This window comes from Eucalyptus grandis, chromosome 5 (genome assembly GCF_016545825.1).
Source record: "Eucalyptus grandis isolate ANBG69807.140 chromosome 5, ASM1654582v1, whole genome shotgun sequence".
NCBI classification, from domain to species: domain Eukaryota; kingdom Viridiplantae; phylum Streptophyta; class Magnoliopsida; order Myrtales; family Myrtaceae; genus Eucalyptus; species Eucalyptus grandis.
The window spans coordinates 10,766,098-10,780,164 of NC_052616.1; the positions used below are offsets into that span (position 1 = coordinate 10,766,098).

Consider the following 14,067-nt stretch of genomic DNA (forward strand, 5'->3'; position numbering starts at 1 on the left):
TAGAGTAAATTTGTCAAATATATAACAATTTAGAGTTTTTTGTGGTAAAAAAAAATAGTTTGGAGTAAATTTGTCACAGGTATATCAATTTGGGGTTTTTTAGGGTATTAACCCTATAATTAATTTAGTTTTAAATTTAATCTTATTAATTTTTCATGAAAAATTCATATGTTAAATTTATTGGCTCACATGTCATTGTCACTTGATGTGTATGATATATAGAATAGTCCAAGAAATTTGACTTTAGATACATGGGAACCCGCGAATGGTCATACATTGTCGATTACACATTCAACATGATGTATTAGCTAATCATAGTCCTCTAACGGTTTATATTTGCTTAATATATTTCAAGAATATTAATTTGTTAGACTTGTCCGCTCACACGCCGCTGTCACTCGATGTGTATGATAAGCAGAATAGTCGAAGAGCTTTGACTTTAGATACTTGGGAGTGTCTATGCTTGTTTTATGTCTATTATGCTTGCAATGCTTCTTGTTTTGAGTGGACAGTACAAATATTTAAGTCCGTGTCAATTTGAACAATTTTCTTTATTATAGAGCAACAGTCTTTAATCTATTGTGTTCTTGACCACAAAAAACCAAATAACAAATAAGTATAAATTATTGTAGGGTCCAACGACAATCTTTAATCTATTGTGTTCTTGTCCACAAAAAATCAAATAATAAATAAGTATACATTATTATAGGACCCACTCCTTTAAAAATTTGTTGTTCACAAAAACTTATTTATTCTCATAATAACCCAAAGTTATGCTAGCAAAAATGCAATTTAATCCTAAAATTTGTCACGAAATGCAATTGAGTCCTAAAATTTTCAAAAAGTACAATTAATTATAAAGATTTATCAAAATTGGTCCAATTTAAGTCATTCCATTGATTGCAATTTTTGAAAGTTTTAGAGCTCAATTATGCTTTCCTAACAAGTTTTATGACTTAATTATAATTTTTGAAAATTTTAGAACTTAATTGTAATTTATGATAAGTTTTAGGATTTCTAGTACACTTATCTTTTTTTTTGTTTTTCACCTCATTAATCTTTTTGCAACAATGAGCTTGACATATCTCTGTTTTGAGGATTTCAGTGGCTAGGGGAAACACAGGGATGTCCTCTAATGAATCAACAATCTTCCTGCCATGACAATGCCGGAAGAGAGATGAGTGTCTTACATAGTTAACAAAAATGTTCATGTTATAATTGGTAAGCATTCGCTTTCCCAACGTGCATGAACATTTCCGGCGATGAAACATTCGTGAGGAGCCAGTAAAGACATCCTGTTATTTAAACCGGCAAGAGGATATCGAGCTTGCTCTATTGGCAAGTATATTGTTGTCAGATAAGCCTAATAAATCCGATATTTTCATACAAAAAATCGTCATCGAGGCCAACTTAATCCAAAATGCCAATGGACAGGCTTGGGTAAGCTAGTGGATAGGTATGCCGCTTTATCTTATGTCGTGTTATCTCACGAGAGATGGTGCTGCGTTCTCTTTAGAATGCACATGACTTGGGATAGGAAAACCTTAGGATCCGACTAGGAGGAAGGAAAAAGCAATCTATTGTCGGGCCAATATAAGATCATTTCATGTCAAACTCCGCAGTCTTGAGGCCATGGAATCTACGACATACTTGCTCATTCACAAGGACTGAGCAAATAAATGATAAAATAAGAGCAATGGTCGTCATTGATCGTCTGCCCTTTAACTGATTGGATTCTAAATATTTTATTTTCAATTGGGGTCTAAATATTTTATTTGATTCAATTGACTTCTAAAGATTTCCAATTTTAGTCAATCAAGTCCCTCAAATATTATCCTCGGAAAGAGCCACATGGCTGTGATTTTCCTAGTGGCTAAGGAGATGCTTGAGGAGAAAACCTGTAGGAGAGGCGAAGCCATCCAAGCAGAACTCTCAAGAAGTCAATTTTTCAGACAGTTTCTCAATCATCACATAGAGAAGTACCAGGATTTCATTACCCATTTCACTTGTTTCTGCTATAAAACTCACGAGTATCGAAGTATATCAGGCATAGTTTATTTGTACTCCAGCAGAGCAATTAAGAAGGCATAGATGATGCTCTCCTCTAGCTGAAAGCCCGAAACTCCCACTTTTCCTCTGTGTGATCAGCTTTGCCAGCAACAATTTCCAACTACCCAAATTGATGTTGAAATTTAATCAAATAGACTCAGAGAAGAAAACAAACAAGAGAATTGTTGCTGTAACTTTCGTTACTTTATTCATCAGAACATAAGCCTATTAAATAGGCAGAACATCCAAACCACTTAGCAAGAAAATAGCTATAGAACAACAACAAAGACCCACTAACATACCCCACTAACCAGAACATATGCAGAAACTAACTCCTAAAAACAAGCCACATCCTATTGACTAGGACTCCACTATTACATTATTGAAGACACGTAAAAACTGAAAGTTAACTACTTCAACAATTGATGGTGTCACTTCAAGGAGTTCTCAATGTCAATCACGAATCGGTACTTAATATCTCTCTTGATGAGCCTCTCGAGAGCTTCGTTGGCATAATCAATCGGTATCACTTCGATTTTTGGGTATATCTTTTGCGCCGCACACAGGTCTATCATTTCTTGAGTATCCTTTGTTCCTCCCGTTACGCTACCTGAAACAGTTCTCATATCTGCCAAAAGTTCATTGCGAGCAACTTAGTTCACCTATCAGGTATGAAATTTCATTTAGTAATCAGATTTGAGAACAAAAACATACTGAGGTTAAGGCTGGCTGGACTGAATTTAACTTCGCTCGGGACGCCGACCAATGCTAGAATGCCACCCGTCTTCAAAAGAGACATGTAAGGATCAAATGGGTGATCACCGGCTGCCGTGTCGATTATAAAGTCCAGGGACTTAGCAATGGCCTGCGTGCATTGGATTTATCAGATCACAACAGAATTTGACCACCATGGATCTCAATGTGGATAATTCTAGTTTTTCCTCTTTTTACCTTCATCTGCTCCAGGTCAGATGAGATAATGAAATGGTTAGCCCCAAGCAGGCTCAGTGCTTCCTCCTTTTTAGAAATGCTTGTACTTAACACTGTGACTTTCAGTCCAAAAGCCTTCCCAAACTTAACTGCCATATGACCGAGCCCACCAAGTCCAATTACACCTAGAGACTTACCAGGTTGGTTCATCTTGTGACGTATCATTGGAGTGTACACCGTGATTCCAGCACAGAGCAATGGCGCTGCTAGATCCATCGGGTAGTTTTCTGGAATCCTGAAGCAATACCTGTCAATGAAGCACCACAATTAAGTTTCCAAATAACACCAAGACAGGAAGTGATTTCCCAATAGAATCAGCATCCTGTCTTTGTTGTCTAAAAGGAATCAAATCACAGAGCCAGAAATCCTATCTTCCACATGCTTGGGAATTTTACTTGCTTAGACCACAATTCAGCATCATGTTGTTTCTGTGATCCTTGTTCTGACCACAAATTGCTCTAGACAAACATTTCTTGCTGTAGCAACGTAAATAAAGCAATTGCAGCATACTGGAGACCACACTCGATTAAAATTAAGAAAAGACACTTGCTCTAAGAAAGGAAACTAGTGGCATATGATGTATGCTTGACTGAACACGTAATTTTGTATTTCCTTCAATCAATTTCTCCAAAGGACTCAAGATTCCTGCGGCTCTATCAGAAACAAGAATTAGTGAAAGCGCATACATTTAGCTACTCATTTGATCTGATACTTATGATCTAACTCTAACAATCTAAGGACAGCTTATTCCATTCTTGACAATGGTTATTCAAAAGAAAGAATTTCTTTTCGCATTTAATAAAGCCAGTTCTCCATTGAATGGTTTGAATGGTAATTGGATACAGAGGACTTAAAGACTCTCCAGAGTCGTTATAGAAAGTATCTTTATCCCTTTCCACAAGATGCAATTAATGCCTAAAAGCCATTCCTCACAGTCCTATGCATTATGCCACTTCTGGTCACAATCAGAATAAGAAGAAAATTAGCAGAGAAGAAGACATGACATGAAATCTTTTTTGGCCACCATGATTTGGAATTCTGTCACAGTGCAAAATGCTGCCTAATAACACTGTGTCAGTAAGCAATTACCTTTCATGGACGACAATGTGACTAGAATATCCTCCCTTTGTCACTGTACCATCTGCATCAATTCCATCAAAAGTCATAACCGACTTTTCACATTGGACTTCTAGCCTGTCATTGCAATACTCGCACTCTCTGCATGAATTGACATAAGTTCCCACCCCCACATGATCGCCAACTTTGAAGCGTTGGACACTGGAGCCAACCTGTTTCACAATTCCAACTATCTCGTGCCTGAATCAATCAAAAAAAATTTTCGCAAATTTTGTTCAGAGAATTATGAGGATGGTGCTAAGAAAAAAGATTTAACATTTGAATCCCGCTGCATCCTACCCCGGCACCAGAGGATACTTGGAGTGTCCCTGCACATTCCTAGTCCAAGCCACATCTGCATAGCACACTCCACAGTGCGTGATCTTAATCGAGACGTCTTCGCTTCCCACGGCCCTAAAGAGATGATTCCCAAACAGGTGAGCATATAATCCAGTGACTAATCAGACTAGGGTGCCCTTTTTTTCCATTTTCAAGATCAACAAACTAAACTTGACCTACGATTATTGAGGAAACAAGAAACCAGAAATGAGAAAAGGAAAAATTCCATGACTACAAGCATATTTGTCCATACGGTAGATACAACCTCAAATGCTCAGAAAGGCAGCCAGTACAGGATCCTCATGTCTGCAGCCAGTACAGGATCCTCATGTCTGCCATGAAATTCTGAGTAACCCATAACCAACAATTCTCGACTCAGAATTCAGCGCATACACAACAAAAGAAAGAACGAAAAAAAAATGAAATGGTCTGGACCGAAACTGTCTCTCGTGAACACTGTACTGAGACTCTCGCATGAACACTTCGGTAGAAATCGAAAAAAAAAAAAAAAAAAAATGGCAATACCTGCGGGTGAATTTGTAGGGGGAGAGGAACCCAGAAGGGTCCCGGGCAGCCCAACCGAGGCAATCCTCCTTCCCACCCTCCGAGCTCATCTTCTGCACCTACACACCCGGCGAAGCAATCACACAAACAGGTACGGTTAGATTCATCCAAAGAAGAAGAAGAAAGGGTGAGAACGCGAACGAGAGAGTGCCCAAGATCAGAGACTCGACGGGTCATCACACGGCGACGACTCGAGTCACAACGAGCTCGCCATCACTCATCAACTCACTCACTCACCCACCCCCACCTACCCAAGCACAACCCCACAGCAACTCAGAGAGAGAGAGAGATGACTACGGAGATGGAGAGAGGTTACGCGGTGGTGGAGTATGCGGTAGCGCGAAGAGGGTGATGAGCCGAGCAGAGTCGAGGACGGGAGGTTCAACGAAGACTTTTGCCCCCTCCTACTTTGCAGGAAAGCTACGAGTCGTCGTATGGATTTTATGGCGGTGGCCCCTAGGCTCTAAAAGAAGGTTCGAGGAGCCTACTGCCTAGCCTTCTTTTGCTGTTAGTTTCAATATCTGCTGCTTTTCCGCCTTAGCCCAACCGACGTTGCCCTCAAAAGACATTAAAGATAAGGTAGTTGGAAGGAAACATCATCCGAAACTTAAAGATGGGGTAGTTGGAAGGAAACATTATACGAAACTTTGGTTCAATAGGTAACGTGATTTTCTAAATTTTTAATTTACCCAATATGATTTTTTAAAATTTTGGTATAGATTCAACTTAGTCTTTAGAGTATATATTGTCGCAAATTTTAAATTAATGAAATGACGACGTTGAATATTTTCATATGATCAAATGACAACATTAAATATGTACTAAAATTTCAAATAATATTGAATATTTTCATATAATTTTGAGATTATATAGAATATGTATCAAAGTTCATTAACTATATAGTTCCGTTCGTTTCACGAAAAATAATTTCTGGAAAACCGTTTTTAGATTTTTCGACATTCATTTCATGGAAAATGAATTCATTGGGAAAAATGTTTCTTCTAAATTAAGGGAAAATGTTTTCCACTTTTAAAAAGTGAAAAACATTTTCTTCACTCGATCTCTCTTATCTTACACCTCTAAAAATCTCTACTTTATCCTCACATTTCTTTTTCTTCTTTTCTTTTTTTAATTCAAATTATTTTTAATTTCCTTTTTATTTTATTTTTAATTTTTCTTTATTTTTCTTTTTCTTTTCTTTGTTTCCCATCTTTTCTTTCTTGGCTAGTTGTCAGTCATTACCAAGCGAATCTCGAGTTCGTCAATCTTAAGCTCACACTCTGCACTCTTACTTATCATTTTCTTTATTTACTCTACCCTGCAGTTGTACATTGCTCAAACAAATGGCTCTACATGCTTTACTTCTTTTTTCTTTTGTTTATTAGAACACAAAAGACGCATGAGAGAACAGGCCACTCAACTGGAAGATTCTCATGAGGGCTGTACATGCTTTGCTTCTTTTCTCTTTTACTTCTTTTTAAAATCCATACAGACATTTTTTAGAGTAGATGAGCGTTTGACAACAATGAGGGAACAAAGATATGCTCGAATTTAAATGCAAGTTCATATTTGATGGGTTTATAGGTCGGTAAGTGATGCATGCCTAAGTGGTGAAGTCTTAGAAAATATTTTCCTTACCAAACACCGAAAAATAATTTTCGAAACATTTTCAAGTTTTAGCTTAACACTAGAAAATATTGTAATTTTCCTAGAAAATGATTTTTGGAAAAATATTTTCCGGAAATGACCAATTTTTCACGAAACGAACGGACCCTTAGTCTCGGGAGTTTCTATGTTACATATGATCTAGTCCTTCAACTTTTCTATTTGTATACACTCAAATCTTTTGTCATATTCAGTTTTTATGCAGTTAAGTTTTATTTTGTTCATTCAAATCATTCAATGTTCTCGACTAGTGCAATTGAGTGCTTCACTCACCCATCATAACACACAATTCCATTTTTCTTTTTCCAAGTTTGCTTTTCGCTCATTTGGCACCACCTCAACATTGTGCGATATTTTCTACCTCAATGATAATACTATGTTATTGATTACTATGACACATTCAGCAAGAGGATTTACTGAACGATTTAATTGCACGAATCAAGAAAGTTAGAAGACTTGATTGAACAAAATATAAAGTTAAGAGGATCAAATTGTGCCGATATGGAAATTTGGATGACTAAAATTGCATCAAACCCTTTTATAGGGAGATGGGTCAGCCACAATAACATATTCTTTCTCAGTGACTGGCTTTGACACAACCAATGCAACATTAGTACGAAAATGAAAGATGAGTGGACAAAAGAAGGGCAACAGATGTTAAACGAAACCTGTTTCCCAAAAGCACCATGCAGAAACTTCCTTTCATTGGAAAATTTTTCTTGAAACGGAACTAAAGATTACTGGCTTCGACATAACCGATGAACATACCAAGAGCTGAGGCCTTATCCAACAACAACGTGAAAATGAAAAATGAGTTGAAAAGAATGGACAGCAGCTGTCAAATTAAACATTTTTTCCATGTCTCGTTCAGAACTTGTCACTCCTTCATTACAATCTTGACCCTTTTGAAATTGGAAGTGAAGGTTACTGGCTTCGACATGACCAATGTATAACTTGTCGCTCATGCAATATGGTATATAGAAATGAAAGATGAGTAGAAAAAGAAATGGACGATTGCTGTCAAATTAAAACCTTTCCCAAGTCAACTTGTCGCTCCCCTTCCTTCCATTAAAATGCTTTTATGGTGGAACTGAAGATTACTGGCTTTGACACAACCAATGTAAACCCTCCAAGAGGTGAGAGAACTTATGCAAAAGTATAAAAATGAAAGACAAGTCGAAAAGATGAGGACAATAACCAAACGCGTGCAACTCAATTGCACTTTTCGATAAGGATAAACTGTACCTCTCCTCATCATTGAAAGAGATAGGATTAAACGCAGACGTGATTGACATAGAGATTCTTACTAGAAATTAAATAAAAATAAGTCTTTCTTGGTAACAGGATGTTTGTTCTCGTGACCGTGTAGGTCTTTCTAGGTTCTCTGACGCGTGCCATGAGGTCATGGCATGTTATGCAACCAGAGATATCCATTCCATATTTCTATGGTAACTATCCATCGTTACCTCCTGTGAACCTAAGAAGAACAAAACCAATCCATAAAGCTGTGGAGGATCAAGAACAACCCGCCCTAAGTTATTGATGAACTGAGTTAACTGTTTGAAGCCTAAGTAGCGAATCATTTAAAGTTTAAGCTACTAAAATGTCAGATGCCAAACAGAAGGAAAATCTACAGAGCCAACATCTGCATCGGATCAACGATGGCATATCAACAACTAAGGGAAAAATCTGCTACTAAATATTTATCTGAAACTATAAGCGAGGATCACGTTGCACTTGCATAAGTCTGTTAACGCAGATCAATGGTCATGCTCTGGCTAGCTTTGTAAGAAGTTTGAAAACTCTACACCGACAGGCACCATTTGCAAGAAGACCTGTTCCCTCAAATGCTCATCTTTGTACTGAGCTGGAAATGCTTTTAGCAGATGACTGTGCCTCCAGAAACAAATCGCATGAAGTGGCCCACAATTCTCTGGCAAGTCCGGTGTCGTACGAAACTAAAGAAGAGTTGATAGTCCGGCCCTTCCCACCAAAGAATACACACCAGAAATTTCCTATATTTGCAAGACAGCGGCTATTAGTAAGCACTGTTCCAACATATAATAGCAGCCGCATAAGATTGATACCACAGATTATCAGCAGAGAAGGGAAAATCAATTCTGGAAACACTCTGTCATACCGTAGAATCAACATTAATGGATTTTACGTCCAATGCTAGTACGACCTCAATTGAGGATAAAACGAGAGAGACTCATTCAAGATGGTTCAGATAAGTGAAGCACCAGTACAGGAATGCTTTACACCAGCCCCATTTAGTGGGAAAAAATCACTATCACCCATATCTGCAGCTGTGGTTGCCTATTGAGATGAAACACAAGTGATTTCATTGCAGTCCCATCTAGCAGTCCCATCTAGCATATAGCAGAAATTAAAGATAACGATTGCAGTCAGAAAAACACATAAGAGAATTGTTGCTGTAACTCTCGTTACTTTATTCATCAGAACATAAGCCTATTAAATAGGCAGAACATCCAAACCACTTAGCAAGAAAATAGCTATAGAACAACAACAACAAAGACCCACTAACACACCCCACTGACCAGAACATGTGGAGAAACTAACTCCTAAAAACAAGCCATTTCCTATTGACTAGGACTCCACTATTACATTATTGAAGACATGTAAAAACTGAAAGTTAACTACTTCAACAATTGATGGTGTCACTTCAAGGAGTTCTCAATGTCGATCACGAATCGATACTTAACATCTCTCTTGATGAGCCTCTCTAGAGCTTCGTTGGCATAATCGATCGGTATCACTTCGATATTTGGGTATATCTTCTGCGCTGCACATAGGTCTATCATTTCTTGGGTATCCTTTGTTCCTCCCGTTAGGCTACCTGAAACAGTTCTCATATCTGCCAAAAGTTCACCACGAGCAACTTAGTTCACCTATCAGGTATAAAATTTCATTTAGTAATCAGATTTAAAACAAAAACATACTGAGGTTAAGGCTGGCTGGACTGAATTTAACTTCGCTTGAGCCGACCAATGCTAGAATGCCACCCGTCTTCAAAACAGACATGTAAGGATCAAACGGGTGATTGCCGGATGCCGTGTCAATTATAAAGTCCAGGGACTTAGCAATGGCCTGCGTGCATTGGATTTATCAGATCACAACAGAATTTGACCACCATGGATCTCAATGTGGATAATTCTAGTTTTTCCTCTTTTTACCTTCATCTGCTCTACGTCAGATGAGATAACGAAATGGTCAGCCCCAAGCAGGCTCAGTGCTTCCTCCTTTTTAGAAATGCTTGTACTGAACACTGTGACTTTTAGTCCAAAAGCCTTCCCAAACTTAACTGCCATATGACCGAGCCCGCCAAGTCCAATTACACCTAGAGACTTACCAGGTTGGTTCATCTTGTGACGTATCATTGGAGTGTACACCGTGAGTCCAGCACAGAGCAATGGCGCTGCTAGATCCATCGGGTAGTTTTCTGGAATCCTGAAGCAATACCTGTCAATGAAGCACCACAATTAAGTTTCCAAATAACACCAAGAGAGGAAGTGATTTCCCAATAGAATCAGCATCCTGTCTTTTTTGTCTAAAAGGAATCAAATCACAGAGCCAGAAATCCTATCTTCCGCATGCTAAGGAATTTTACTTGCTTAGACCACAATTCAGCATCATGTTGTTTCCGTGATCCTTGTTCTGACCACAAATTGCTCAAGACAAACATTTCTTGCTGTAGCAACAAAAATAAAGCAATTGCAGCATACCGGAGGCCACACTCGATTAAAATTAAGAAAAGTCACTTGCTCTAAGAAAGGAAACTGGTGGCATATCACATATGCTTGATTGAACACGTAATTTCTGTATTTCCTTCAATCAATTTCTCCAAGGGAGTCAAGATTCCTGTGGTTCTATCAGATACAAGAATTAGTGAAAGCACATACATTTAACTACCCATTTGATCTGATACTTATGATCTAACTTTAACAATCTAAGGACAGCTTATTCCATTCTTGACGATGGTTACTGAAAAGAAAGAATTTCTTTTTGCATTTAATAAAGCCAATTCTCCATTGAATGGTTTCAATGGTAATTGGATACAAAGGACTTAAAGACCCTCCAGAGCCGTTATAGAAAGTATCTTTATCCCTTTCCACATGATGCATTATGCCACTTCTGGTCACAATCAGAATACGAAGAAAATTAGCAGAGAAGAAGACATGACATGAAATCTTTTTTTGGCCACCATGATTTGAAATTCTTTCACAGTGCAAAATGCTGCCTAATAACATTGTGTCAATAAGCAATTACCTTTCATGGACGACAATGTGACTAGAATATCCTCCCTTTGTCACTGTACCGTCCGTATCGATTCCGTCAAAAGTCAAAACCATCTTTTCACAGTGGACTTCTAGCCCGTCATTGCAATACTCGCACTCTCTGCATGAATTGACATAAGTTCCCACACCCACATGATCGCCAACTTTGAAGCGTTGGACACTGGAGCCAACCTGTTTCACAATTCCAACTATCTCGTGCCTGAATCAATCAAAAAAATCATTCGCAAATTTTGTTTAGAGAATTATTAGGATGGTGCTAAGAAAAAAAGATTAACATTCGAATCACGCTGCATCCTACCCTGGCACCAGAGGATACTTGGAGGTTCCCGACATATTCCTAGTCCAAGCCACATCTGCATAGCACACTCCGCAGTGCGTGATCCTAATCGAGACGTCATCGCTTCCCACGGTCCTAAAGAGAGAATTCCCAAACAGGTGAGCATCTAATCAAGCAACTAATCAGACTCAGTTACCTTTTGTTCTCATTTTCCAGATCAATAAACTAAGCGTGGCTTACAATAATCATACATTCAACCCAAAACAAAATTTAAGAAAAGAGAAATGAAAAGGAACCAAATCCAAGACTATAGCATTTGTCTAAATAGTGCATACAACCTCAAATGCTCACAAAGGCAGCACCTGAATCCTAATGTCTGCCATGAAGTTCTAAGCAACTCATTCTGGGACATGACATATCTTGCGTACGAACAATTCTCTACCCAGAAATTAGTGCATACACAACACAATTTATAAAAGAAAAACGAAATGGTTTGGTCAATGTGGAAATTTAAATATATGACAAGCATCAAAAACTGTTTTGCATTACAGGTGAGAGGATAAGACCTGAGAACACTTTATTGAGACTTATTCAGACAAATACTTCAATAGAAATTGAAAGTATAAGGAGCAGATGAATTAAATAAAGAACAGTGGTAACAGTAATACCTGCGGCTGAATTTGTAGGGGGAGAGAAGTCCAGAAGGATCTCTGGCAGCCCAACCAAGACAATCTTCCTTCGCACCCTCTGAACTCATCGTTCCTCAACGACCTCAACTGAAATCGACCCACAAAAAAATTGCTGCGTTAATCTCTCAATAAGCTGAATTATGGAAGAAGAAGAAGAATTATTTTCGTGAAAGAGAAATGAAGAAGAGAATTTCAAACCGAAAAACAGAAGTTCAAATGGTCAAAAGGCCAAATGTCACGAAGACTTGGCAATTCCGTTTCCGTGCAGACAAGATTTTGCGGTCTGACTTTTGAGCAAAGAGCGAGATTAGCAGAGAACGAGGTTGAGCGCTCAAAAATAGTAAAATTGGTTTTGTGTTTTGTGTTTTGATTAGCATATTTGTCTTTTAATTGTTTTTTGGCTATGTGTGTATAAGCAAGAGTTATTCGGTTTGTAAACCGTCAAAGAAACGTGTGCTACAGCACCACGTCTCTCTAAGCCGCCGGAGAAGAAAAATCATGAAGAAAGTACAAGTATCTTGGGCACACAATAAAATATTAGTCTTGGCTAGCAATATTTTATTCTCTCTGAAGACAGCAAGAAGAAGAGATACGCAGCCCACGTTTTTTGACTGCCAAGAAGAAAAGTTCAACTTTAACTCTTGCACGTTTGAAGTCCATGCGGTGAAGTGCTTTTAGATATAGGGTTACGTTAGTTTAGTGTGTGTGAGAGAGTGAGAGAGTGAGATTTTAGAGAGAGTTTTAAGCTTAGCAAAGTTAGTGTATGTACTCTCTTAAGCCTTTATAAAAGCATATTGTGTAATATAATCTCTCTGTGTGTGTACTCTCTCCCTCCAAGTCCTTTTGGTTCCAACAATTGGTATCAGAGCTAGCAATGGCATCCACTAGTTCTGTTCAGTTGCAACTTCCAAAGTTGAACGGAAAAAATTACAACAACTGGTCCGTCCAGATGAAGGTTCTATTCAGGTCCCAAGATTTGTGGAACCTGGTGGAGAACGGCTACACCGAAGTAGCTGATGCTGAAGAATTCAATGCTTTGAGGAAGGAGGAGAAAGAAGCGTTGGTGGAATCTCGAAAGAAAGATCAGAAAGCATTATATGCGATCTTTCAAGCTGTGGAGGAGACGATATTTGAAAAAATATCGAGTGCGGAGACAGCGAAAGAAGCGTGGGATATATTGCAAAAATCCTACAAAGGCGATGATCGTGTCAGGCGGGTGCGGCTCCAAACACTTCGAGGAGATTTTGAGTCTTTATGCATGAATGACTCAGAATCTATCTCGGCTTACTTTGATCGTGTACAAACCATCGTTAACCAACTGAGGGTTAATGGTGAAGAGCTCCAAGATGTATGAGTCGTAGAAAAAATCTTGAGGTCTTTGACTGAAAGATTTGACTACGTTGTTGCGGCAATCGAAGAAGGCCAAGATATATCAACCATGACGTTGGAGAGGTTGATGGGTTCATTATGTTCGCATGAGCAAAGAATGAACCAGAAGTCTATCAGTTCGAATTCTGAGCAAGCACTGCAGAGTCGGGTCACTCAATCAAATCGAGGAGGTCATCATGGTGGCAGAGGTCGTGGAGGTCGTGGAGGTGCTGGAGGTAGAGGTGGAAATCTGAATTCCACTAAAAGATATAAAACACGTGACAAATCAAAAGTCAAGTGTTTTAACTGTAACAAATTCGGACATTACAAATCCGAATGTCAAGCAAACATGAGGCAAGAGCAGCCAGAATATGTGCACGCTGTCGATGCAAATGAAGGCGTGGTGTTAGCATACCAAATGGATGACTCAAGTACCATGGACACAAAAATTTGGTACCTTGATACTGGGTGCAGCAATCACATGTGTGGTCAAAAGGAGCTATTTTTGAAGTTAGATGAGACGGTCGTGGTGAAGTCAACTTCGGGAATAAATCCAAAATTCTCGTGATGGGCAAAGGTAACATTGATATCAACTCAAAAGATGGTACTAATGTTACTATTGCAGACGTTTACTTTGTGCCGGAACTCTTTTGGAATTTGCTGAGTGTTGGGCAACTATCCGAAAAAGGCC

The 14,067-nt window shown here is 38.6% G+C and overlaps 2 protein-coding genes across 12 annotated transcripts in view; both read right to left on the reverse strand.

Moving 5' to 3' along the window:
* Nucleotides 1-5,514, reverse strand: part of LOC104444165 (probable cinnamyl alcohol dehydrogenase 1) — a 34,007-nt gene extending 28,493 nt beyond the window's left edge. The window contains exons 1-8 of one of the 11 annotated variants that reach the window (XM_039312069.1): nucleotides 5,200-5,331; nucleotides 5,020-5,117; nucleotides 4,456-4,569; nucleotides 4,129-4,356; nucleotides 3,001-3,286; nucleotides 2,764-2,914; nucleotides 2,477-2,677; nucleotides 2,119-2,184 (exon numbers count right to left, since the gene is read on the reverse strand). In XM_039312069.1, the coding sequence (XP_039168003.1) occupies nucleotides 2,481-2,677; nucleotides 2,764-2,914; nucleotides 3,001-3,286; nucleotides 4,129-4,356; nucleotides 4,456-4,569; nucleotides 5,020-5,117; nucleotides 5,200-5,235 (1,110 nt within the window). In that variant the 5' untranslated portion in view covers nucleotides 5,236-5,331 and the 3' untranslated portion in view covers nucleotides 2,119-2,184; nucleotides 2,477-2,480. Of the gene's footprint in view, nucleotides 1-2,118; nucleotides 2,185-2,303; nucleotides 2,678-2,763; nucleotides 2,915-3,000; nucleotides 3,287-4,128; nucleotides 4,357-4,455; nucleotides 4,570-5,019; nucleotides 5,118-5,199 lie in introns of those variants that run through there. The other 10 variants (XM_039312071.1, XM_039312074.1, XM_039312073.1 and 7 more) reach the window with 10 other exon arrangements.
* A 3,630-nt stretch (nucleotides 5,515-9,144) lies between these two features.
* Nucleotides 9,145-12,368, reverse strand: LOC104444164 (probable cinnamyl alcohol dehydrogenase 1). Its single transcript, XM_018873796.2, has 7 exons — nucleotides 12,207-12,368; nucleotides 11,988-12,095; nucleotides 11,341-11,454; nucleotides 11,014-11,241; nucleotides 9,921-10,206; nucleotides 9,687-9,834; nucleotides 9,145-9,601 (listed from the first exon to the last, which is right to left on the reverse strand). The coding sequence occupies exons 2-7, from the start codon at nucleotides 12,074-12,076 to the stop codon at nucleotides 9,405-9,407; spliced, it is 1,062 nt and encodes a 353-aa protein (XP_018729341.2). The 5' UTR covers nucleotides 12,077-12,095; nucleotides 12,207-12,368; the 3' UTR covers nucleotides 9,145-9,404.
* Nucleotides 12,369-14,067: the final 1,699 nt, after the last annotated feature.

What these genes read in the sequence shown, in the direction of transcription:
- LOC104444164 (XM_018873796.2), bottom strand. Translation starts at nt 12,076, where the DNA reads ATGAGTTCAGAGGGTGCGAAGGAAGATTGTCTTGGTTGGGCTGCCAGA. An exon ending in AAGTATCCTCTGGTGCCAGG is followed by an intron (nt 11,242 to 11,340) that starts GTAGGATGCAGC and finishes TGATTGATTCAG; the next exon opens with GCACGAGATAGTTGGAATTG. An exon ending in CACATTGTCGTCCATGAAAG is followed by an intron (nt 10,207 to 11,013) that starts GTAATTGCTTAT and finishes CTTCATTGACAG; the next exon opens with GTATTGCTTCAGGATTCCAG.